The sequence below is a fragment of the Vanrija pseudolonga genome, chromosome 4 (genome assembly GCF_020906515.1).
Source record: "Vanrija pseudolonga chromosome 4, complete sequence".
Classification (NCBI taxonomy): domain Eukaryota; kingdom Fungi; phylum Basidiomycota; class Tremellomycetes; order Trichosporonales; family Trichosporonaceae; genus Vanrija; species Vanrija pseudolonga.
This window is the reverse complement of record NC_085852.1, coordinates 2,240,517-2,261,977: the sequence shown is the minus strand read 5'-3', so window position 1 is coordinate 2,261,977 and position 21,461 is coordinate 2,240,517. Positions and strand designations below refer to the sequence as shown.

Below are 21,461 nucleotides of genomic sequence, written 5' to 3'. Positions count from 1 at the left end.
CCGCACACGATCACCACTGGCCGGCACCCAAATTTTATATGGAAGGACTAAATAGACAATAATTGACGCGTCATGGTAATTTACGTAAAGGCTCCATTTGGCTCGAGTGACGTACATACCTTTGAGTGGTTCGGATCCGAGCCGTTTCAAGGTTTCTGCTCCATCTCACGCCAAGTCGCCGCTGACAACGACAAGGACCGAACGACGATTTCTCAACAACAACATTGACCACGGCAAACAATTAAAACAAAATGGTGCACCAACCTGGAACAAATATCAAGTGAGCTAACAGAATGAGGACCAGAGTACCTAGCTCACACTCAGGCTCACCAACGTCTCCATCGTCAAGATGAAGAAGGGCGGCAAGCGCTTCGAGGTGAGTGACGCCGGGGAAGGCGAGGAAGGCGGCGCGAGCTAAACCCCCAGATCGCATGCTACAAGAACAAGGTGACAGAGTTCCGCTCTGGCGTGTGAGTTGGCTGATCAGTTCTGGAGCGTCAGCTGACATCTCAGCGAGACCGACCTCTCCGAAGTCCTCCAGATCGAGCAGATCTTCACCAACGTGCCCAAGGGCCAGGTCGCCAAGCGCGACGACTGGACCAAGGCGTTCGGCTCGGACGACATGAACAAGGTTATTGAGGAGGTGAGTTTGGTAGGCGGTGGTCCGTGGTGGCGCGCGAACCTTGCGCTGCGCTCCGGATCGCTCCTCGGCCTGCCTGAGTTTTTGCTGACCACCGCCAGATCCTCCGCAAGGGTGAACTCCAGGTCAACAACCTCGAGCGCGGCGCGCAGCTCGCGTCCCTCTCGCGCGAGATCGCCACCCTCGTGACCGAGATGACGGTCGACCCGGCCACACAACGCAAGCACACGGTCGGCATGGTCGAGAAGGCCATGACTGAGCTCGGCTTCTCCACCAAGGCGGAGAAGACGGCCAAGGCGCAGGCGCTGGACCTCATCCGCCAGCTCAGCCAGCCGGGCAGCGTGCTCCCCGTGCAGCGTGTGCGCATGCGCGTGCGCATCACCATGCCGTCCAAGGACGCCAAGCGCGTCAAGGACAAGGTCCTGGCCCTGGCCGATGAGACCGAGGAGGAGGACATGGACGCTGAGTGGGAGGCGGTGGGTAGCTCGTGCGGTTTGGTGCTGACCCACGCAGATTGTCAAGATCAGCCCGTCGGCGTTCCGCGCCATCACCGACCTCGTCAACGAGGAGTCCAAGGGCAAGGGCCGCGTCGAGTCGATGGGCAATGTGGCGGCGTAAGCGCGTGCGGCGGGTCGCGATGGTGGGGTCTCTTGGTCAGGCTAGCATAGAGCACTGTAGAGTTGTTGCATTGTATTAGGCAGGGTTAGGGGACGGCGGCCAAGGTGGCGGACGGCGGACGGCAACAACAATACATCACAATACACGCTAACTAACCCCTCCCGACGAACGGCATCCCAGTAGCGAGGATACTCAGCCTCTGCACATCCGCCTCGAGGGGCAGCCCCGCGACGAACACGACCGTGTCCGCAACGTTCTTCACCCCCATCATCGGTTCGGGGCGGATACTCCCGTCGGCCTGGCGGCAGCCCTTGGCCGCGTGCCCGCCCATATCGGTCTGCGCGTTCCCAATGTCCAGCTGCGTCGCTGCAATCCCATACTTCCTGCCGTCGAGGCTCGTCGAGCGCGTCAGGCCGAGGATGGCATGCTTGCTGACCGTGTACGCTGCCGAGTCGGGCCGCGGGCTCTCGCTCGAGATGGACCCGTTGTTGATGATCCTCCCGCCTGGAGGGGACTGGGCCTTCATGATCCGCACGGCGGCGGCAGTCGTCTGCACCGCAGCCATGACGTTCACGTCTAGGACTTTACGGAACGTCGCCATGTCGGCGTCCTCGATCGGGACCGAGTTGAGCAGGTCGACGCCGGCGTTCTGCGCCGCGTCAGCGAGACAACGCTATGCCACTCACGTTGAAGAGCACGTCCAGCCGGCCGTACTTGGTCTGCACGAGTTCAAACATCCTCCGCACGTCGGCCTCGTCGCTCACGTCCCCAGCGACGACCTCGACCGTCGTGCCAGGCGCACAAGCGGCCGCGGTCGCCTGCAGCTCTGCCTCACGCCGGCCAGAGAGGACGAGCACGAGCGGCGCGAACGCTTTAGACAAGGCGACGGCGCATGCGCGCCCGATGCCGCCTGACGCGCCGGTGATGAGGATGACTTTTGGTGTGGACATGGTGTGCGATGGGCGTGGGTGAGGTCCTCAGAGGGGTAAGAGGCCGACTTTATGGATGCCGGCTAGAGGCGGTTATTGGGTGTTGCTCCGGACTCCGGGCCGGCATCGTCCCGGTGAGATTTGGCGGAGCAGGCGGAGCTCTGCGAGATCCTGCTGCGCGTTAGAGCCGCGTCAAAGTCGTGCACATAGCTAGCAGAGCTCTGTCAGCTCCACGTGCTGTGCGTTCCGAAGACCCGGGAGGAGAGCGGGCTGCTTGCCGCTCGATGTATCCCGTTGGTGTTGTTGTATCAGTGGCGTAGCGTGGTTGTTTACACTGGCAACACTGAGAAATCGATCAATCCGTTGTTTTCGTTGTTTGCCTCCGATTCCAACCACTCCAACCAGTCCAAACGCAGATCCCCATCCTCGCCGCGCTCACCTTGGCATCCCTGCACAACACAGTCCAGACTTGGCCCCAAAGACACACGGCCACTCGGACTCTGCATCGGCTCCACCTGGAGGCACCCCCGCCGAGGGGCGAGGAACAGGCCGTGACCAACACACGCGTTGCGCACGCGCTCCGTGACGACGGCGCCCTGGCGCGGCCTCTCGACGATAGGCCACGAGGCTGGCCCTCCAACGGATCTCCTGGCGTCACACATCCCCTCACCCTCGCTGACGGCACGGCACATGGCGTGCCTCTGACCCAAGATAGGCATCAGATTAATCCGGCACTGTGTGTGCTGCGTGGGTTGGGCTCTGCTGCGGGCTGACAGGAGTTTTCTGGGTCGACCGGAAACCTTGGTTACGAGGCACGCATGCCCGTGAATGTCGCTTTTTGAGGACGATTGCCTGGGTCGGGTCTGATCGACAAAGGGTACTCACGGGCCTTGAGGGTGGTATTGCAGTGACTGACTGGCTGACCTGACACGCCCGACGCGTCCGCTCGTGACAGAGGCACCGTGTTTGTCGCGACGGCGAGGACGAGACGGCGTCGAGACTGACTTTTGCTTGAAGTGTTGACGCGCGCGAGGAGGGTACTTAAGCGGCCGTTGAGAGGAGGGCAACAAGTCCCAAGCCTCAAGCAACAACAACATGCTCGCATCGTCTCTCCTCCTCGCTCTCGCGGGCAGCGCGCTGGCCGCGCCAGCACCCATGCCAGGCCTCCCCGCCGGCATGAGACGGCACGTCATCCGCGCCAACGAGACGTACGAGCCCGGATCGCCCCAGGAGCTCATGGCTGCCCAAGTCCGCCGCGAGCTGGGCGACGGCCCCGAGCTCAGCAAGAGGAAGACGGGCGAGGCGGTCGCGTTCATCGTGTTCGACGCGTCCGCACTCACCATGTCGCGTATGGATCCCATCGCTTTCGGGGGCGGGCTCGCGCCGCACGTGCACATCGTGCAGGGGGCCAACAACTTCCGGAGTGAGTGGAATGCCACAGGGCGACATTGCTAACTCACGCCCAGACGTGCTCAACACGCCTAGTGAGCAGCAGAACGCCGATTGCACGACCGCTGTCGCCGCGGGTGACAGGTCAAACTACTGGCAACCGTGAGTTGGACGGGGCAGGAGGGCACGACTCACGCCAGATCATTGTACTACCGCAACGACGACGGCAAGTTCCGCGCAGCGCCGCAGGGCATCACGCGCATCTACTATCGAACCGTAGGGCCCAACGTCCAGCCCTTCCCGCAGGGCTTGCGCATGATCTCCGGCACCGCGATGTCCCGCAACATGAGCGACATCCGCACCGAGGGCATCGAAGTCAAGGTTGATGGAGAGTCCAACGGGCCGTTCTTACCGAATTCAACTTCCCACCCGAACGGATACAACACTGTCGTGCTTCTTGCCAACTTCCCCTCGTGCGGAAGGGCGGACGGGCAGCTCGACTCGCGCAACCACTTCGACCACATGGCCTGGCCGCAGTTTACGCCAGACGGCAAAGGCTCGTGGGCTGGGTGGTTCTGCCCAGACTCCCACCCGATCAAGTACCCGACCATCCTGCACGAGGTCGCGTGGTACTTTGACAAGACGAAGAAGCAGCAGCTTGTCCTCTCGAACGGCGATGCGCTCGGACCGAGCCTGCACGCCGACTTTGTGTCGGGATGGGACATGGAGCTGCTCGCGCAGGTGATTGCGCAGAACGGAAACTACAACGGGTGCGGCGACAACTACAGCAACTGCCCCGTGTTTTCAGACAAGACCATCGACGACAACGGCAAGGCGCGCGAGTGCCGGTATGCGGGCCAGATCCCAGACGAGGACGTGGGGCTGTTCCAGCCGCTCGACCAGCTGCCGGGCTGCAATCCGCTCTGGGAGGACAACGGGCCGGTCGACAAGCCGGAAAACTGCCCGTGGTACCACGGCGATCCCGGATGGGTCTCGCCGAACGCGTACATGTTTTACGACCGCAAGACTGTGCCAGTTGCAGTGCAAGTGCCTCCGGGGAGCACGATCGCGAACATCTCCCACCCCAACATCCCGGACCAGCACCTCGGCGTCTGGGGCTCGGACGAGGCGGCGATCAACAAGGGCAAGGTGCTCGTCGGGACCGACGAGGAGGTGCGCGCCGGCGGCGTGAAGAAGCGCGTCGCGGACGTGTACGGCCTCGAGACGAGCTGCGAGTTTACAGGCATGTACCCCCCCTGCCCGGCGACCGTATACCAGACCTTTGGGACGGACATGAGCGCGACACAGGTCGTCGCCAACGTGTGCGGCGCGACAAACACAAAGGGCGCAGTGTTCAACACCAAGGCGTACATCCCCGGCCCCAAGCCCACGATCACGACGATCGGGTGCGACGGTGCCCAGCCGACCAACGTGACGCTGCCAACCAACACCACGAGCTCGACCTCGGCGCGCCCGACGAACACTACGTCGATGGGTCCTACCAACTCGTCGTCGATCGCCGGCCCGACGAACACGTCGACGACGTCGGCGCCCCTTCCGACCAACACGTCGTCGGCGCCCCTGCCGACCAACACGACCTCGGGCGTCGTCCCCTCGAACACGACCAGCGCTGGCCCCACCTCCTCAGGTAACACGACCGCGCTTCCCACTTCGTCCGGCAACGCTACCGCCCTCCCCGCGTCGTCGGGTAACACGACCGCTGTTCCCACTGCTTCAGGCAACACGACCGCTCTGCCTTCGTCGTCGGCCAGCGTGAACGGCACCGCCACACCGACCTCTGTCAGTGGCACGGGTTCGGCCTCTGGCTCCATCACCTCCTCGTCATCTACAGGCTCTGGCTCTGCCGCGGCACCCTCGACCACAGGCTCCGGTTCTTCCGCCACAGGCGAGCCCACTCCCACCGGTTCGGGTTCCGCTGCCACGGGCGAGCCAACGGGCCAAGAATCCGGCTCTGCCGGCACCGCCACACCTTCGAGCTCGACAACCTCTGGCTCTGGCACCGCCGGCCCGTCGCCGACAGACTCATACTCTGGCGAGCCAGCAACCGGCACGCCTTCCTCCGGCTCTGCTGGCCCGACTGACACGCCCTCAAGCGGCACCGAAGCGCCGACACCCACCTCCAAGAAGCCGCAGAAGAGCTGCAAGCCCAAGCGCAAGCACAAGCACAAGTATCGTTCGCATTAGATTGGTTTCATCATTACGTCTATAGTAGAGCCCTCGGTGCAGGTCATTGGGGTATGAACTTCGTTTACGATTTCGCCTGTTTGTGCCACGGTCGGGGAAAGCTGCCCGGTCGTCCGAGTACGTTTTCGCCCGAGCCAACAACTGCCTTGCTCGCCGCTCGACGGCCGCGGTCTCTTCGGCATACACTGAACTGTACTTCCTGTGGCAAGCAGCACCTAGCCATCGACGCTTGTCCCCGCAGGCACGACGCAATACTCCGCCTGGCCTGGCGTTAGTCCGAGCCGCGCCGAGGAGGAGTCCACTCTCTCTCTCTCTTCTCGGGGTTCCGACGACCTCCAGGGCTGCAGAGCAGCCACCAGCAAGCCCCGTCCATACCCTCCGTCCACCGCGTCGCGTCCCGTCTCGACCCCCGTTCGCTTGTTTGGCGCGGTATGCAACTCGTCCAGTCGTGTGCGCAGTGTTTGTGGCACTTTTGCCGCCAGCGGCCCAAAATGGCCGATACGGGTGTCGTGCTCAGGCACGGAGCGGCGGCGCAGGGCGGGGGTTTATCCCGCCCACCCACTTTATTGTCCTCGGCTCTCACCCGTATGGCTGCAGATTATCGGCCTCGGTGACCGGTCGGGTCCTCACAATTGGCGACATCCATTCTCCACACACACCATCCACCTCGTCCTCTACGCGCGCGCTATTCCTTTCAACAAGAGCAACCCAATGACCCCCCCGACAAGGCAGCACGCGGTCCACTTGTAGACCCTAGGCTGGTATTACGCGCCAGCAGTGACAGACAGTAGCGACTGGCCAACAGCGAGGCCGACAGCCACTGCCCCCCACTTCCCCACCCCCCCTCGTCTCGTTGGTCTGTCTGGCTCGCACGCAACAAGCCCGCTAGCTTGCAAGGTTTTCTCCTCGGTCGCTCGGCGTTTGGTCCGTCGTCGTGGGATGATCGCCAGCCACGACTCGATTCTAGCGCACGCACAAAGGCTTGCTACATCTCACTCTCACTCTCTTTCAAACTACCCATTGTCTCGCTCGGTAACTCTACTCGGTGCTCGGTCGACACAATGCAGGCCCAGCAGCAACAACAGACTATCTCTCGGGCGGCTTCTCCGCCCCCCTCGCCGCTCACCGCTCCGAACCGCTCCTTTGTACCGGATAACTGGGAGGCCCTCGTCTGCTGCGACCTCGACCACGGCTCGTCGTCGTCTTCCTCGCGGACCCATACCCACACTCATTCCCACACGGGCGGCGAGACAAAGTGTAACTCGCCATGCCCGTTCGAAACATACTGCTGCCTCGACGAGCATTGCGAGGAATCCCACCCGCACCCGCACCCGCACCCGCACCCCCACGCCGCGGACAAGTGCGTCGCAGAGCCGTGTACCGAGGCGTGTAGTAGCGAGGCTTGCGAAGACGCGTGCTTCGACCCCAATTGTCTCCCCGAAGGCGAAGACGCACTCGCGGCCGCGGGCGCATGCTGCGATCAGCCCGGGGAAGATCCCAGTAACTGGTGTGGCACGGGCTGCACCATTGAAGAATATGTAAGTGGTGGCGTGCGAGGCGAGATTGTGGTGACTAAGCTAACACCGGCTCCCAGCTACAATGTTGCCACGACGCCGGATGCATGATGCCACAGGCGGCCGCACCGGCTCCCACCGACCCCTTGGCACTGCTCGCTGCCGGCGCTGCAGCCCAGGCGCTCTCCACGCCGCCGAATGCACCCAACTTTTTCGACATTGCGGCCGTGCTCGCGTCAGCGTCGGCATCGGCAGCCACGACACCGGCGGCAACGGCATCTGTCGGCCCGACACCAGCGCCCATGCCCATGATGCCACCGCCTCCCGGTGGCAACATGTGCCACTGGCAAAACTGCCACCGGTCCTTTGAAAGCATGCAGGCGCTGCTTGCTCATCTTGCGTCTGACCATCTCGGTGCGCCCGTGGATGCGCCGGCGGCGCCGGTCGCCACGGCCCCACAACAGCCCAGCCCCACGGGTACCGGCATCGGGGTCAGCATGAACCAGATGACGTTCAACCCCATCGCTGCGAGCAGCATGAACAATGTTGCCGGCACGCAGGGCGACCTGCTGTCGTGTCTCTGGGACGACTGTTTCCCTCTCGACCAGCTAGCATGCGGCGTCGACCTGCCGCCGCTCGACGCCAACTCGTGCGCACAGCACCAGCACGCCCCGGTTCCAGACCCGCAGCATGCGCACGCTCACTCGCACGCGCACCACACAGCGACTGGCGAGCCCCTCAGCCCACAGACCATGCTCCGCCACTTGCTCGAGGAGCATCTCGGTGTCCCTGGCCAGCTTCTTTGGAACAGTGATGCAGCAGCACAGGCCATGAACCAGCAGGCCCAGGCCCAGGCCCACGCACACGCACACGGGCACGACCATGCCCATGTACATGACCACACGCACGGCCACACTCACGCCCATGCGCACATGCACCCGCCGGTCAAGACCGAAGCGGGTGTGTCGGCACATGCGCACGCTCACGCGCACGGCGGGCACCACGCGCACGCCCACCACCATCATGGTGGCAGCTTCAAGCTCCCGCCGACCCCGTCGCCGACGCCCACTGCTTCGACCGAGGGCCCGCTCCACGTGTGTAAATGGCCCGGATGTACCATCACCGAGGCGTTCGCGTCCGCCGGCGACCTTATGGAGCATCTGTCTGAGTGCCACGTCGGTCGTGGAAAGGACAGCTACAGGTGCCACTGGGATGGATGTGGCGGCCCTGAAGGGCGTCTGTTTGGCTCGCGCCAGAAGGTACTCCGCCACCTGCAGAGCCACACTGGCCACCGGCCGTATGTGTGCAACGTATGCTCGCAGTCGTTTAGTGAGGCGGCACCTCTGGCCGCGCATATGCGCCGCCACGCCGACGAGAGTGAGTAGAGAAGGGATCGATTGACGATGATGATGCTGACCACCACCACCAGAACCCTACGCGTGCGACTTCCCCGGCTGCGGCAAGCGTTTCGCCATCTCGTCCTCGCTCACGATCCACATGCGCACACACAATGGCGAAAAGCCGTTCATCTGCCCGCACTGCGGCAAGGGCTTTGTCGAGGCGTCCAACCTCACCAAGCACATCCGCACGCACACTGGCGAGCGGCCGTTCGCGTGCACCCACCCGGGGTGCGGCAAGAAGTTTACGCGTCCCGATCAGCTCAAGCGGCACATGCTGGTGCACAACCCCGAGCACAAGGGCCGTGTTGCGGCCAAGGCGCGGGCGTAGGCGTGGAGTCACCATTCGAAACGGTGTAAGATAAGTCAGAAGTAAAACGCGCGGCGGGGTATTGCCGTCGCGCCTAGAAGCGTGTATAGCTCGTTCTTGTCCGCTACATTTTTTCGTACTGTTTGATGTAGCCGTGTTGACTGTTGCGCTGGGGGTGTCACTGACGGCGTATGCATTCGTGTGAGGCTGCGAGGCAGCTGCACAGTTGGTTGCACCTCTGCGCAGTCAGAGGTGTGTCCCCTTTGTCAAATGCCACCCTTCGCCACGTGGAAATGCCCCCGCTCACATCCATCCAACGCGACACGTCCAGCGCCATCAGCCTCAACGTCACTGCCCCCCACTCTCCAGTCCACAATCACCCACACCAGCATGCGGCTCGCCCTCCCCTCGCTCCTCCTCCTGGCTCCCCTCGCGCTGGCGCGCACAGCGGCCGAGTGGGCGTCCGAGTCTGCGCGGTCGCGCGACGGCGTGATCCACCTGCCCTCGAGCGCGGCATACGACGAGCTCGTCAACGCACTGGACAGGGACTACTCCGTGACCGTCGTCCTCACGGCCCTGCCAGAGGCGTACAAGTGCGCGCCGTGCCGCACGTTCGACCCCATCTTCCGCACCGTGTCCGACAGCTGGCGCCGCAAGGCCCCGAAAGGTGTGCGCGACGAGCACGTGTTCGCCGAGCTCGACTTCTCCGAGGCGGGCGAGATCTTCCAGCGCCTCGGGCTGACCTCTGCGCCGGTCGTCTACTTCCACGGCAAGGACGGCAAGACGAAGACTTATGACTTGAACCGGAGGTAAGTCCGAGCGCACGCTGTGCGCGAGGGCGCAGCGCGGCGCAGACGGATGAAGGAGCGAGCGAGGCGCGGCTGACACGCCCAGCGGCCTCGGCCTCCCAGCGCTGCACACCTGGGTGCGCAGCACGACGCCGGTCCAATTCGACCTGTACAAGCCGTTCAACCCGATCCCGCTGATTATCGCGCTCGCGGGGCTCGCGTTTGTGGGGTACATCCTCTATGCGGCATGGGACATTATCCTGCCGATTGTGCAGTCCCGTTTCCTGTGGGGCCTGGGCACGATCGTCCTCTGCCTCATCTTTACGAGCGGGTACATGTGGAACAAGATAAAGAACGCGCCGTTCGTCCAGGTCGGGCAGGACGGCAGGATTAATTGGATCGCGGGGGGGTACTCGAACCAGCTTGGACTCGAGTCCCAGGTCGTCGGCGCGCTGTGTGAGTTGGCAAGAGGCAGGGGTCTCGAGAGGGAGGGACGGAAGAGGGAGACTTGCTGACCCCGCCCAGACGGCGCCCTCGCCCTCTGCATCGTCGTCCTCACCGTCGTCATCCCCGCCCAGTCGTCCCCCGTCAAGCAGCGCCTCGGCGTCTTCCTCTGGACCGGCATGCTCATTGTTCTTGCGTCGATGCTGTTCAGGCTCTTCAGGCTCAAGAACGGTGGATACCCCTTCCACCTGCTCTAACCGCGAGCGAAGCGAGCGGGATGTACGTGGCGAGGCCGCGTCTCGACACGCCCACCGCTCAACACACAACATGGGTCCGGCGTATGCTGCCAGCAGCACACTCACACCCGCCCCACCCAATACCCCACGTAGAAAAGCGCTGTGTGCGCCTAGATGCAGCCATGAGTATACCGCGGCGCGGCGCGACCCCGGCCTAACCCCCACACCCCCGGCAGTCTAACAATGCATCCGATTGATTCTAACAACTATGCACATGTGGATCGATCTTCGGCCAGTGTAGGGCCGTGTGGTGTGTGGTGTGTGGTGTGTGGCAGGCTCTGCGCCTCGGCGTCGGCTTGTAGCGCTCCGCGCTTACAAGAGGTACGGTTTCACCCACTCGGTCTTGGCCCAGACGTTGGCGTCGAGCCCGTTCTTCTCAGGCCAGGGGTGGCATCGGACCTCGTCGGGTGCGCTGGGCGTGGGTGTCAGTGTCACGCCGCACTCGCGCTCGCTCGCTCGCCGCTGCGCGGCTCGCTACCTCATCACTCACCCAAACTCCCAAGCCACCGTCGTGTCCCTATTCTTCGGCGGCACGCCATCCTTCCACCCCAACTTATCCTGCGCCTTGCGCAGCTCAAGCGCGGTCTCGATGGCCGGCTTGCGCTGGTACGCGACCTGTACACTCGGGACGACCTGTACCCTGCCCCAATTGTACTTCCAGAAATCGGCCGCGACAAGCGTGCACTCGCTCGCCGCGCACTCGCCCTTGGCCGTGTTGCCGCGCCTGAAGCGCACGTTGAACGGCGGGAGGAACGGCGTGGGCGACAGCACCGCGAGGCCGTTCCACGCCGAATACACTTGGAACGGCTGCAGCCCCTCGTACCGCGTCTTGCTGTACTCTGATCCTGGGAGGATGTCGTCTGATGGCGACCACGAGGGCTGGTCTATTGGGTAGAAGAGGTCTCCGGTATCGATCTGGAGGGGGTTAGTATAGGGGACGAGGCGGAGCAGAGCAGGCGCGCCACGTACTGTCCTCGCGACCCAGACATCGTAAAAGTACGCCGGGTTGCGCTCCATCCAGTCCCACGCCGTCGTGATGCCCGTGCCCATCGTGACGCCCTTGGCGGTCACATGCTGGTGGAGCACCTCGAGGATGTCGGCAGCATGCAGGAACACGTCGTTGAAGAACACCACTGCGACGACGTCGGCGCCGACCATGCGCCGGCGGCGCTCGGGCGTGCGCGCGAGATACCCGATGTCGTTGTCCGCCCACAGGGGCTCGAGCGCGGCGTTGCGCAGGCTCGCGAGCTGCTCGATGCGGTTCACATTGGCAAAGTTGATTTCTGGCGCGTTGGTGTCCACGCGGATCTGGGCGGCCGGCACGCCGAGGTGGCGGAGGAGCGGGACGAGCACCTCGTCGAGGACGAACGGCGAGGGATCCCCACTGGGCCCTTCGACAAAGCTGAAGCTCACGTGGTCTGGGCCGAGGAACGCGACGAGCACCGCGAGCGCATTCAGCAGGTCGGGGAGCTGGTCGCCAATGTTGCGCGTCAGCGTCGTGATCATAAACTTTGGCTTGAGCGCGTGGCCGTCCGCCCCGGCCTTGATCTTCATCGCGCGGGTCGGGGGCGGGCGCTTGAGGTGCGAGTATCGCTCGACCTGGGCGAGGGTGAGCGCGGGCCCGCCGTAGATCGGGGTTGGCGGGGAGCCGCTATGCGCCGACCACACGCGCGTGAAATTCGCATAGAGGTCGTCGAGCGTAGCCTGCAATGCTGGCGGCGCGCGCGCGCCGTCGCGCCCCGGCACCGCGGCGTCGGCGGCATAAGGCAGGCTGTTGGCCGGCTCGGACGCCGGGAGCAGCGTGAAGACGAGCAGCACGACGCCGAACGCCAGCACGATGGCGAAGAGCGCGCGCCGGCGAGCGAGCATGCCCAGCGGCCGGGAGCGGCTTGGGTGCATCCTGTGTTGTGGGTGTGGGCAATGTTGAGTGAAGCAGGAGGCCAAGATTAGAGGTGCGGGGGTCTAAATTGAGGTGGAGGAGGGCCCACCCACCACTGACCGGCCGGCGTCAGCCAAATGGCTCTGACGGCACGCCCACGGCCCACGGAACACCCGGACCCCACCCACCCACACGACACCCACCTCGCCATCGCACAGTCGTCAACAACAAACAACAGCCAGCAACAACAACTAATGGGCACCACGCCAGGCGACTCGCCCTCGGCGACGCTGTCCCCCGCTGCGCTCTCGCCGCCCGCCTCGTCGAATCCCTCGACGCCGCCGCGCTCCCGCTCGCCATTCCACGCGCCGCGCCCAAGCGCGCCCAGCACGTCCGTCTCGAGCCTGTCCGTGTCGACGTATCTCGACGCCGGCACCGGCGGGAGCAGCAGCGCAGCGGCGAGCCAGATCCCGAGCCCGAGCCCGAGCCCGCACCGCACGCCGTCGGCGCGCAAGCACCGGCGCAACGGCACCGGCTCGCGCAGCTTACTTGGCTCCGGCTCGGCGCCGGGCCTGCTCGCGCCGCCGGTCGCGAGCACGGCGAGCACGGCAATGGCGCTGCTCGACCTCGACCGCGCGGCGTCGCGATCCCCGGGTGTGTCGTCGGCGCCCGGCAGCCCAGGCGAGGGGAGCACGCTGTTGGCGAGCAGCGGCCGCACGAGCCCCGCGTCTGGTTCCTCGCGCAAGGGCAAGGAGCGGGCTGTGGATGATGGCGCCAACGAGGTGGACGAGGCCGAGGCCGAGGCAGTCGGACACGTCGTGCCCGTGCCGTCTGATGTGCGCCGCGGCCTGCGCGAGCTCGTCGCGCGCTCGGACGACCGGCGGAGCAGTCGCGGAGTGGGGGGGAGGGAGCGGGCCGTGTCCCGTGCCGCGGCAGATCGTGAGTTTGCAAGCGGGCTGCGAGCTGACGGGACAGACGTGCAGACGTTACCTGTGCCTCCGGATCGAGGGTACTCCCCGCGGCGATACTACGTGTTGACGAACGCCGGCAAGCCAGTGCTGGCGTTGTGAGTTGTCGCGGTCTCGGCGAGCACCCTCCCGCTCGTCATCCTCTGCTTGCCCCTACTCACACCCCCAGGAACCACGGCAACGACTCGGACCTCTCAGAGATGATGGGCATCGCGCAGGCCTTAATCTCCATCCTGGCCGAGGACGACGACCGCCTGCGCTCCATCTCGCGCGGGCGCACACGCATCACGTTCACGCTCAAGGCGCCGCTGTACCTCTTCGCCGTGAGCGACTGGGGCGAGCCAGAGCATGTGGTGGGTGGGGCGCGAGTAGCACCAGCTGCCAACACGCTAACCCGCCGCAGATGCGCATGCACCTCGAGTACGTCAACCTCCAGATCCTGTCCGTCGTGACCCAGAGCCAGCTCCAGCGCGCCTTTGCGCGCCGCAGCAACTTTGACCTCTCGCGGCTACTGGAAGGTGGGTGAACAGGCTGTGTGGTCGCTGACCCGCCAGGATCAGAGCCGTTCCTCAACAAGCTCGTCGAGCAGTGCCAGGACGACCTGAGCTTCTTCACTACCACGCTGCAGCCGCTACGCATGCCCCCCGGGCTGAGAGATACGGCCGCTGCGGCCTTGATGCCGCCGGCAAAGTTCAAGGTGGGTCCGCTGAGAAGTTTGTTGTTGTGAAGCTGACCCCGCAGGACCTCCTCTACGTCCTGCTCATTGCTGGCGGCCGAATCGTGACGCTGTTACGACCACGGCGGCACGCCGTTCATCCTTCTGGTGAGCTATCTTGCTAGTCCACTCCTCAGCTCACCCCAGACATGCACCTCCTCCTCAACACCCTCGCGACCTCCGCAACACTCCGCACCGTCGAGACATGGCTCCCAATGTGTCTGCCAAAGTTCAACCCCGCGGGGTTTGTCCACGCGTACATCAGCTTTGTGCGCGACGACGTCGGCCTAGTGTTCATCAGCGCGGACAGAGACGCGTTCGAGTCTCTGTGCCAGTGGCGCGTGTCTGTCGTCGACCACCTCAAGAAGGACAATGCACTCGACAGGATAGAACAGTGCATCAAGCAGCACTCGTACACTGTTTGTGAGTGGTGCTAGGGCTGTCTTCAGATACACCACTAACGCTCCCAGCCGTGGTGGGATCGCCGGGACTACGCCACTTTGTGTACAAGTCGCGTGGCCTGATCCAGCTCACGTCGCCCGACTGGGAGGAGCCGTACCTCCCTGGCTCGGTCGATCGCAAGCGCCTAGTGACGCTCTACGCTCGCGTGCAGGACGCGCTGTACGCGCGCTCAGGCCAGTCGGCGCCCCTCAAGCTCGTGTACATGGCGACGGCGCACGAGGCCGTGCTGGGCTGGCTCACCAAGCCGTTCGAGCTGTACGTGACTGTGAGCCCGCATCTGCCCATGTCGGCGGTGGTGAGCACGGCCAACAAGGTGGCGAAGTGGGTCAATGCCGAGGAGAGCCGGCTGTTCTTGAAGGATGCGCCCGTGTTTTAGGCTGCGTCTAGAAGGGAGGTGGTTCGCTCATGTGACCACCGCAAGCTGTGTCGATGCAAGCCGCCACTTGCCACTTTTGTGCTTGCCTGCCCCATGCCAATGCCATGATCATGATCATTTCTGTCTAAAGATGAAACGGTTAGGGTGCGTGGCGTCGGCGAGCGGCGTGCGTGCCAGGGTAGAGAACGCAAAAGGGGTCACAGACAACAAAGGCCCACCATGATGCCCACAGGGGCAGTGGCTGCAGATGTCAGCTGGTCGATGCACAGAGCGGCACACTTGTCGCTGCCCCTCTTCGTCGCCGTCGCATCTCTGCATCTCTAGATGTTTATGGTATGCCACTCGCTGCAGTCCTTGTTGCCTGCGACGCGTCGTAACGGCAAAGTGACGCAACGTTTCTAACCCTCAAGTCTGGCTCAGGGAAACAACAACGAGTATGGTCACCCAACCAAACTGGGACACTTGGCGTCGATGAGGACAGCGAGCATACACCGTGAATGCATACAGTGGCTGCTGCGACGACTATGCTGTGTCATTGTCTGCATGCATGCTATCCGGCGTCTGTGAGCATTCATATACTGTTGAAGTGCAGGACAAGCCCGCCCGCCCAAAGGGGCCAAGTGCGACCCCGAAAGTGGTCGGGAGCAGGGTCCCGCGCGGCGCGTGTGGCCTGCACCAGCCAGGCACTGCGGGATGCGCCAGGCGGCATGGACATCGAACGGGGTGCACCAAACACCACCACCACGAAGGCATGCAACTCTTCACTCTGTCCTTGTCTCCTCGTCTCCATCTCACCTCGTCTCGTCTCCTCTCTCTCACCCCCTCCTCCTCTCTCGCCGTACGGCATAAAATCCACCACTGCCCCTCGGCACCCTCGCTTCCCCCTTCCTCCGCACGCGCACCAGCGCACGCACAGGCCCCGCCTCCTGCCGCCCCTCGCCGTTCTTGTCGACCAAGGACGACGACGACGACGACGCTCCGTCGCTGGCCGACTCTATCGACTCTCCACCACCACACTACGACAACTCGTCGCTCGACTCTCGCTCTTTCCCTCTTTACTTTACTACTAGCTCTTGCGCGCGCCGGTCGTGTGCTTCCCAAACTCTAGCAACCTACCTACACGACACGACACAACGACTCTACTCACTCACGCACTGGCTGGTCTGTGCCCCTTTTCTGCCCATCACAACGCACGCCACCATCGCACCTATCGTACCCATCCTCCTCTTCCTCCTCCTCCTCCGCCGCATCACCATCACCCGCCATGTGCTTCACCGAGTCGCGCTGGAAGTCCGAGGTCGTCCAGGACTTCAAGGTGGGTTGCCCTATCGAGCGCAACTAACCCGCCAGTTCGACTATGTCGACGTCAAAGACTTTCACCGGACAGACTTTGGCACGCGCTTCAAGTACATGTTTGTCTACCTGTTCATCCTGCGTGATATCGTCATCTACGGCCTGGACATCTTCACCCTAGCGACCATGCTGTCGACGTCCAACGTGAGTGCCGCTTCCAGACTAGCCAGCTGACACCGCGCAGTGGACCAACAAGGTCTACCGGGACGGCGCGGGCAGGACGGGCACGAGTATCTTTCACGTCAACATCGAGTTCAACGTGGCCAAGTACGTCTTCCTTGGCTGTATCATCTTCTCCTTCTTGCTTGTGAGTGTGACCACAACGGACGCCCAGCTCACCCCAGCTCGCGTACGAAGTCTACAAGGCCAAGCAGGTTGTCAGGTCGCGCGACATCTCGTACGCCTTCACCAATGTCATGGCCAACGACTACTACTCTATCAGTGCGTGTTGGTGGCGCTGGTCGGACCACGCGGTGCGAGGACTGACACGCCGCCGCAGAGGACTATAACAACTTTTGCCTGTTCTGCGCCATTAGTGACTCGACCAAGCTGCACGACAAGATTGCCTTCTTCGTCTTCTTCTCATTCAAGAGTAGGTCCGCAGCCTGTTGCTCACGTGCTCACCTTCACAGCCTGGAAACGCACTCTGCTCGCCGACGGCCCCCGTCAGGCCATCAACGCCATCATCCTTTCGGCCCTGTTCCAGTACGTCGCCACTTACAACCCGAACAACCTGGACCCACCACCAGGCTTCCACTGGAGCAATGTGCCCATTCTCTGGGGACAGGACCCGGGCAGCAGCAACCCCAAGACGGACATCCCCACGGCCATGCTGTTCTGGTCCATGACCATTACCGTTGTTCTCTTCCTCATTTCGTTGTTCAGCCTTATTTTGGCCGCTCTTCTCTATCTCCCTCTTCTCTGCAACATCCAGGGCAACCTCAAGGAATACGTCTGCCACAAGGTCGACAAGCGTCTTGGCCAGATCATGAAGCGCATCCAAAAGACGCGTATCAAGCGCAACATGTCGCTTGAGCGCAAGATTGCTTTGGGTGGGCAGATCACAAACTCCAAGGGCGAGACGGTCGACGCCAGCCACCTCCAGCCCACACTCCCTTCCATCTCTCTCGAGCCTCTTCAGGACGACAAGTACACTGCGGGCAACTATGGTGGCCGCCGTTCCCCCGACCCCTACAACAACGGCCGCCGCTCTCCAGGACCAGACGATGCCTATAGCAGCGACACTCACAGCCTCAAGAGCAGCATGTACCACGGCATGACGCCTTCCGTCAAGGCCGACTATGCGCTCTACTCGGGTGGCTTCTCGCACGATGAACACTCGTACCCACCAACACCTGGCTACGACGAGGCATACGCTGCGAGCCAGACGAGCCTGTTGGCAAACGCTGCCGCGCCTGGTCGCGCAGGCACCCCTTCGGCAAGCCATGTCAGCATCCCGATGCACGCTGCCCCAAGTGGCGCTCCCGACTATCCGCCAGCACCACCAACGGCCTACGGCGCACCCTCGTACCCTCCAAATGTGTCGCAGCCGCCACCACGACAGGCTCAGCGCAACTCGCCGCCCTCATATACTCAAGGAGGGCAGTCGGCGCCACGACTCGTTTCGCCTCCTCCACAGGCAGCGCGCTCGCCCCCTCCGTCTATCCGCTCGCCACCTCCGCCTATGCGTTCGCCTCCTGCACAGGGACAGTTCAATGTCGCACAGTACAGCTACGACGCGGTTAGACAAGGCGGTGGACAGGCCCACTACGACTACACTGTGGCCTCGGCGTCGCTGCCCGGCGGCGCTGTTTACCAGGTCGAGCAGGTCAATGCGTTCCAGCAGCAGGCTCGGGCGCCGCAGCAGGCACGACCTGGTCCGACTCCTCAGCAGCAACAGCAGCGTTACAACTACCAGCCGCAGCAGTTTGACAGCGGTCACGGGTGGTAGTAGATGGGGCGCTGTGTGAGGTGCTGTTGGGGTTGGGTTGGGATCGGGCCGACAGTGTGTAATAGACGGAGTAGCGGTGATGCCGCTGCTTGTTTGCATGTATTTTTCTACACCAACCGAGTGTGTGGGGCATGCTGATCGTGTCTAACACAACCACGTCCTCCCCGCTGACCAGTCTAACCGATACATGCCATGATTTTATTGAACACGATGCTGCAACCCTTCTTCCTCGTCTTCTCTACCTACGCCTTGGCACCGCGGCGGAACGTCCAGTTGCCGCCGAGCAGGGTACCCTCGACGACCATGGCGCGGAGACCGGCCGCGTCCTGCTCGAGGGGGTTCGAGCCGAGAATGACCAGGTCGGCGCGCTCGCCCTCGGCAATGTGGAGCTTGCCGTTGTGCGTGCTGGCGGCGTACGCGGTGTTGAGGTCGATGATCTGCTCCTTGACGAAGGGCGCCTCGCCGGGCCCAGCACGCGTAATGGCGCACGCGAGCGCCTCCCAGGGGTCGAGCTGGGCGACGGGGCAGTCTGAGCCGAGCTTGATCGGGATACCGGCGTCGACAATCGCGCGGAAGGCGTACGCGCGGGGCTCGCGCCCGGGCCAGAACTTGTGGCACAGCTCGCGGTCGTCGACGAGGTGGCGCGGCTGGATGGAGGCGATCAGCCCGAGCTTGTGGAAGCGCGGCAGGTCGTCGAGGTGGACCAGCTGCGCGTGCTCGATCGTGCTACCCCGCAGGGGGTGGCTACCTGCTGCCGAGTGCGCCTCGAGCTTGTCGAGCACGAGGCGGAGCGCGTCGTCGCCGATCGCGTGGACTGCCAGGCGGAGCCCGTTCGTCGTCGCGCGCAGACACAGCGCGTCGATCTCGTCCCCCTGGAACGCGAGGATGCCGCGGTTGTCCGGGTTGCCGGGGTAGTGGTCGCAGCAGTATGCCGTCTGGGAGCCGAGCGAGCCGTCCGTGATGAGCTTGAACGGGCCGGCGGTGACGAGGCCGTTGGTGCCGGGGATCACGTCGCCCGTCTTGAGGCCGCGGCCGAGGGCGTCGTCGAGATGGTGCGGGTAGAAGCCGATGTGCACGCGGAGCGACTTGAAGCCCTTGTCTGCGCGGCGCTCCCAGCTCTCGATGGACTGCGCAAACTCGAGATCAACGACCTCGGTCACGCCGAGCGACGCAGCGCGCTCAGCCTCCCCGATGACCCACTTGTCGAGCACGGACGCGTCGGCCGTGTCCTGCAGGTGGACGAGGAAGCCGAACGCGTCGGCCTCGAGCAGGAACCCGCTGTGGTCCCTGTGCTCGTCCGTGTCCGTGTCGCGGCCCGAGAGCTTGAGGCCAGCAGTGTTCGTCTGGATCGAGTGGTACCCGTTGAACACGAGCACGATGGGCTTGGTCGCCGAGATCTTGTCGAGCGCGGCGCGGGTGAGGAGCTCCTCGTCCGTCCACTCGCCGTTGCGCACGTCGCGCGCGACGAAGCGCCCGCCCTCGTCGTATGCCGGGTCGTCGATGTGCGCCGCGACGGCCTCGAGGACAGCAGCGGCGGATTTCGCCTTGGACAGGTCCAAGCGCCGCGTGGCGAGCGTGTTCATCGTGAAGTGCGTGTGCCAGTCGATCAGGCCAGGGCTGAGCCACTGCTGCCCGCCGTCGGGGAGCGCGAGGTCGACCACCTCGGTGTTGTCTGGCACGTCGACGACCGACGTCGCGCTGATGTTGACGACCACGCCGCCGTCGACGAGCACGGCGTACCGCCCTGCCGGCTTGCCGACGAGCGCGGCGTTGATGAAGAGCGTGCGGCGGGATGATGCGTCGACAGTCATGGTGGTGAGTGAGGTGGGTGTGGGGGTGGAGATTGTTGCACGCGCAGGTACATATAAATGTCTCGAGTGCCGGCCGGGCCGAAGCCGCAGCGGCAGAGCCGAGCAGTGCCAAGGCTGGCCGTGTCGGCCGTGTGCGATGTGGCTCTGGCTCCACTCGAGCAACAGCCGCCCTGCCACGGACAAAATATTGCCAACAACCCTGCCAGGGCGAGAGATAGCGAGGGCAGAGTGCAAAAGTGGACCGTATAAGCGCGGCAACGACCAGCGGCAAACGTCGGGATCCGGGTACGACATTTGTTGACGAGGACGTCGAGTCAGCGAGCAGATATTGCATAGCCTGTGCGTGGGGTCTGGTCTGGGCAGCTGGGCAGCAGCAAGATAGAGACCAACGGCGAGGCCACTGCTTTCCAAAGTTCTTTCAGTTCTCTTCAAGTGCAGGTCCAGTGCACACCAGCTCTCGCAAGAAAGGCACCGCCCACCCACCGAACCACACCCCGCACCATGTACATCCGCCCCGTCCACGCCGAGCTCGACGTCGCCAAGCTGCACGACTTTGTGCGCACCTGGCCGCTGGGGCAGTTCACGACTGCGATCCCGCACCCGACCATCGACACGCTGCAAACTACCCACATCCCGTGGGTGCTCTACGCCGACGAGGGCGAGTTCGGCGTGCTGCGGGGGCACATGGCGCGCGCGAACCCGCAGGCCAAGGCGATCGTCGCGCAGGCCGCCGGCTCACCGGTGCACGAGCTGGCCGACGACGCGCTCGTGCTCTTCACGTCGCCGCACAACGCGTACGTCACGCCCCGCTACATGACGGCGACGAAGCAGGAGAACGGCAAGGTCACCCCGACATGGGTGTTTGGCGCGGCGCAAGTCTACGGCCGCGTCAGGGCGTACACGAGCGGCACCGAGGCGGACGCGTTCCTGTCGCAGCAGGTCGACGCGCTCACGCGGCAGCAAGAAGCAACAGTCCCGGGCAAGCCGTGGACGGTGGACGAGGCGCCAGAGAGCTACAACGCGCGCCTGCGCAAGGCCATCATCGGGCTCGAGATCACCATCACCAAGATCGAGGGCCGGTTCAAGTTCTCCCAGGACGAGGCCGACGGCGACTGGGAGGGTATCCGCCAGGGCTTCAAGGCCGAGGGGAGCGTGCTGGGCGCCGAGGTCGTCAAGGCCATGGAGGAGCGGGGCGGCGACAGGCCGAGCCTGGTTGCTGAGCGCGCGGCGGGCGCGAGTGCGAGCTCATGAGCGAGGCAGGCGGGGGAGAGTAGAGGTATGCAGAGGAAAGCAGAGCAGTTGTACTAGATTTCAACACTAGACGTACGTTATGGAGGTTTGGGCTCTGGGCTCGACGACACATACTCGACTTTTCGGCGCCGACTCTGCGCCGATTCGGCTAACCGTCGGCTGTTA

General features: G+C 63.7%; 10 protein-coding genes across 10 annotated transcripts; 7 read left to right on the top strand and 3 right to left on the bottom strand.

Moving 5' to 3' along the window:
• The first annotated feature begins 185 nt into the window (after positions 1-185).
• Positions 186-1,344, top strand: sdo1 (Ribosome maturation protein sdo1). The gene is made up of 6 exons (XM_062772705.1): positions 186-280; positions 325-376; positions 427-470; positions 514-643; positions 742-1,116; positions 1,154-1,344. Exons 1-6 carry the CDS (start codon positions 252-254, stop codon positions 1,256-1,258), a joined length of 735 nt encoding a protein of 244 aa, XP_062628689.1. The 5' UTR covers positions 186-251; the 3' UTR covers positions 1,259-1,344.
• Positions 1,345-1,409: 65 nt separating this feature from the next.
• Positions 1,410-2,208, bottom strand: RUMGNA_00694_1 (3-beta-hydroxycholanate 3-dehydrogenase (NADP(+)); the record flags this gene model as incomplete). Its single annotated transcript, XM_062772704.1, has 2 exons — positions 1,410-1,907; positions 1,945-2,208. 2 exons carry the CDS (start codon positions 2,206-2,208, stop codon positions 1,410-1,412), a joined length of 762 nt encoding a protein of 253 aa, XP_062628688.1.
• Positions 2,209-3,282: 1,074 nt separating this feature from the next.
• Positions 3,283-5,781, top strand: LOC62_04G006137 (uncharacterized protein; the record flags this gene model as incomplete). The annotated part of the gene is made up of 3 exons (XM_062772703.1): positions 3,283-3,610; positions 3,654-3,738; positions 3,777-5,781. 3 exons carry the CDS (start codon positions 3,283-3,285, stop codon positions 5,779-5,781), a joined length of 2,418 nt encoding a protein of 805 aa, XP_062628687.1.
• A 682-nt stretch (positions 5,782-6,463) lies between these two features.
• On the top strand, positions 6,464-9,191 carry ZAP1 (Zinc-responsive transcriptional regulator ZAP1). The gene is made up of 3 exons (XM_062772702.1): positions 6,464-7,319; positions 7,376-8,672; positions 8,725-9,191. Exons 1-3 carry the CDS (start codon positions 6,843-6,845, stop codon positions 9,021-9,023), a joined length of 2,073 nt encoding a protein of 690 aa, XP_062628686.1. The 5' UTR covers positions 6,464-6,842; the 3' UTR covers positions 9,024-9,191.
• A 184-nt stretch (positions 9,192-9,375) lies between these two features.
• magt1 (Magnesium transporter protein 1) lies at positions 9,376-10,654 on the top strand. The gene is made up of 3 exons (XM_062772701.1): positions 9,376-9,811; positions 9,897-10,246; positions 10,316-10,654. The coding sequence occupies exons 1-3, from the start codon at positions 9,393-9,395 to the stop codon at positions 10,489-10,491; spliced, it is 945 nt and encodes a 314-aa protein (XP_062628685.1). The 5' UTR covers positions 9,376-9,392; the 3' UTR covers positions 10,492-10,654.
• Positions 10,655-10,704: 50 nt separating this feature from the next.
• CMT1_2 (Alpha-1,3-mannosyltransferase CMT1) lies at positions 10,705-12,429 on the bottom strand (the record flags this gene model as incomplete). Its single annotated transcript, XM_062772700.1, has 3 exons — positions 10,705-10,942; positions 11,021-11,445; positions 11,500-12,429. 3 exons carry the CDS (start codon positions 12,427-12,429, stop codon positions 10,843-10,845), a joined length of 1,455 nt encoding a protein of 484 aa, XP_062628684.1. The 3' UTR covers positions 10,705-10,842.
• Positions 12,430-12,634: 205 nt separating this feature from the next.
• MON1 (Vacuolar fusion protein MON1) lies at positions 12,635-15,234 on the top strand. Its single transcript, XM_062772699.1, has 8 exons — positions 12,635-13,348; positions 13,385-13,475; positions 13,547-13,730; positions 13,781-13,895; positions 13,932-14,074; positions 14,119-14,200; positions 14,240-14,515; positions 14,563-15,234. The coding sequence occupies exons 1-8, from the start codon at positions 12,664-12,666 to the stop codon at positions 14,928-14,930; spliced, it is 1,944 nt and encodes a 647-aa protein (XP_062628683.1). The 5' UTR covers positions 12,635-12,663; the 3' UTR covers positions 14,931-15,234.
• Positions 15,235-15,706: 472 nt separating this feature from the next.
• On the top strand, positions 15,707-18,350 carry YJR054W (putative vacuolar membrane protein). The gene is made up of 6 exons (XM_062772698.1): positions 15,707-16,245; positions 16,281-16,427; positions 16,468-16,590; positions 16,628-16,724; positions 16,783-16,875; positions 16,916-18,350. The coding sequence occupies exons 1-6, from the start codon at positions 16,195-16,197 to the stop codon at positions 18,232-18,234; spliced, it is 1,830 nt and encodes a 609-aa protein (XP_062628682.1). The 5' UTR covers positions 15,707-16,194; the 3' UTR covers positions 18,235-18,350.
• A 126-nt stretch (positions 18,351-18,476) lies between these two features.
• On the bottom strand, positions 18,477-20,045 carry ytcJ_4 (Putative amidohydrolase YtcJ; the record flags this gene model as incomplete). Its single annotated transcript, XM_062772697.1, has 1 exon — positions 18,477-20,045. The coding sequence occupies one exon, from the start codon at positions 20,043-20,045 to the stop codon at positions 18,477-18,479; it is 1,569 nt and encodes a 522-aa protein (XP_062628681.1).
• Positions 20,046-20,546: 501 nt separating this feature from the next.
• Positions 20,547-21,296, top strand: AN10108_0 (putative protein; the record flags this gene model as incomplete). The annotated part of the gene is made up of 1 exon (XM_062772696.1): positions 20,547-21,296. One exon carries the CDS (start codon positions 20,547-20,549, stop codon positions 21,294-21,296), a length of 750 nt encoding a protein of 249 aa, XP_062628680.1.
• Positions 21,297-21,461: the final 165 nt, after the last annotated feature.

Bases quoted from the DNA above. Each gene is read 5' to 3' on its own strand.
- sdo1 (XM_062772705.1), top strand. From the start codon at position 252: ATGGTGCACCAACCTGGAACAAATATCAA. The intron at 281-324 runs GTGAGCTAACAG...GCTCACACTCAG, and splicing joins CAACCTGGAACAAATATCAA to GCTCACCAACGTCTCCATCG. The intron at 644-741 runs GTGAGTTTGGTA...GACCACCGCCAG, and splicing joins TGAACAAGGTTATTGAGGAG to ATCCTCCGCAAGGGTGAACT.
- ZAP1 (XM_062772702.1), top strand. From the start codon at position 6,843: ATGCAGGCCCAGCAGCAACAACAGACTATCTCTCGGGCGGCTTCTCCG. The intron at 7,320-7,375 runs GTAAGTGGTGGC...ACCGGCTCCCAG, and splicing joins GCTGCACCATTGAAGAATAT to CTACAATGTTGCCACGACGC. The intron at 8,673-8,724 runs GTGAGTAGAGAA...CACCACCACCAG, and splicing joins GCGCCGCCACGCCGACGAGA to AACCCTACGCGTGCGACTTC.
- magt1 (XM_062772701.1), top strand. From the start codon at position 9,393: ATGCGGCTCGCCCTCCCCTCGCTCCTCCTCCTGGCTCCCCTCGCGCTG. The intron at 9,812-9,896 runs GTAAGTCCGAGC...TGACACGCCCAG, and splicing joins ACTTATGACTTGAACCGGAG to CGGCCTCGGCCTCCCAGCGC. The intron at 10,247-10,315 runs GTGAGTTGGCAA...GACCCCGCCCAG, and splicing joins CCAGGTCGTCGGCGCGCTGT to ACGGCGCCCTCGCCCTCTGC.
- MON1 (XM_062772699.1), top strand. From the start codon at position 12,664: ATGGGCACCACGCCAGGCGACTCGCCCTCGGCGACGCTGTCCCCCGCT. The intron at 13,349-13,384 runs GTGAGTTTGCAA...CTGACGGGACAG, and splicing joins GTCCCGTGCCGCGGCAGATC to ACGTGCAGACGTTACCTGTG. The intron at 13,731-13,780 runs GTGGGTGGGGCG...AACCCGCCGCAG, and splicing joins GGGGCGAGCCAGAGCATGTG to ATGCGCATGCACCTCGAGTA.
- YJR054W (XM_062772698.1), top strand. From the start codon at position 16,195: ATGTGCTTCACCGAGTCGCGCTGGAAGTCCGAGGTCGTCCAGGACTTC. The intron at 16,725-16,782 runs GTGCGTGTTGGT...ACGCCGCCGCAG, and splicing joins CAACGACTACTACTCTATCA to AGGACTATAACAACTTTTGC. The intron at 16,876-16,915 runs GTAGGTCCGCAG...TCACCTTCACAG, and splicing joins CGTCTTCTTCTCATTCAAGA to CCTGGAAACGCACTCTGCTC.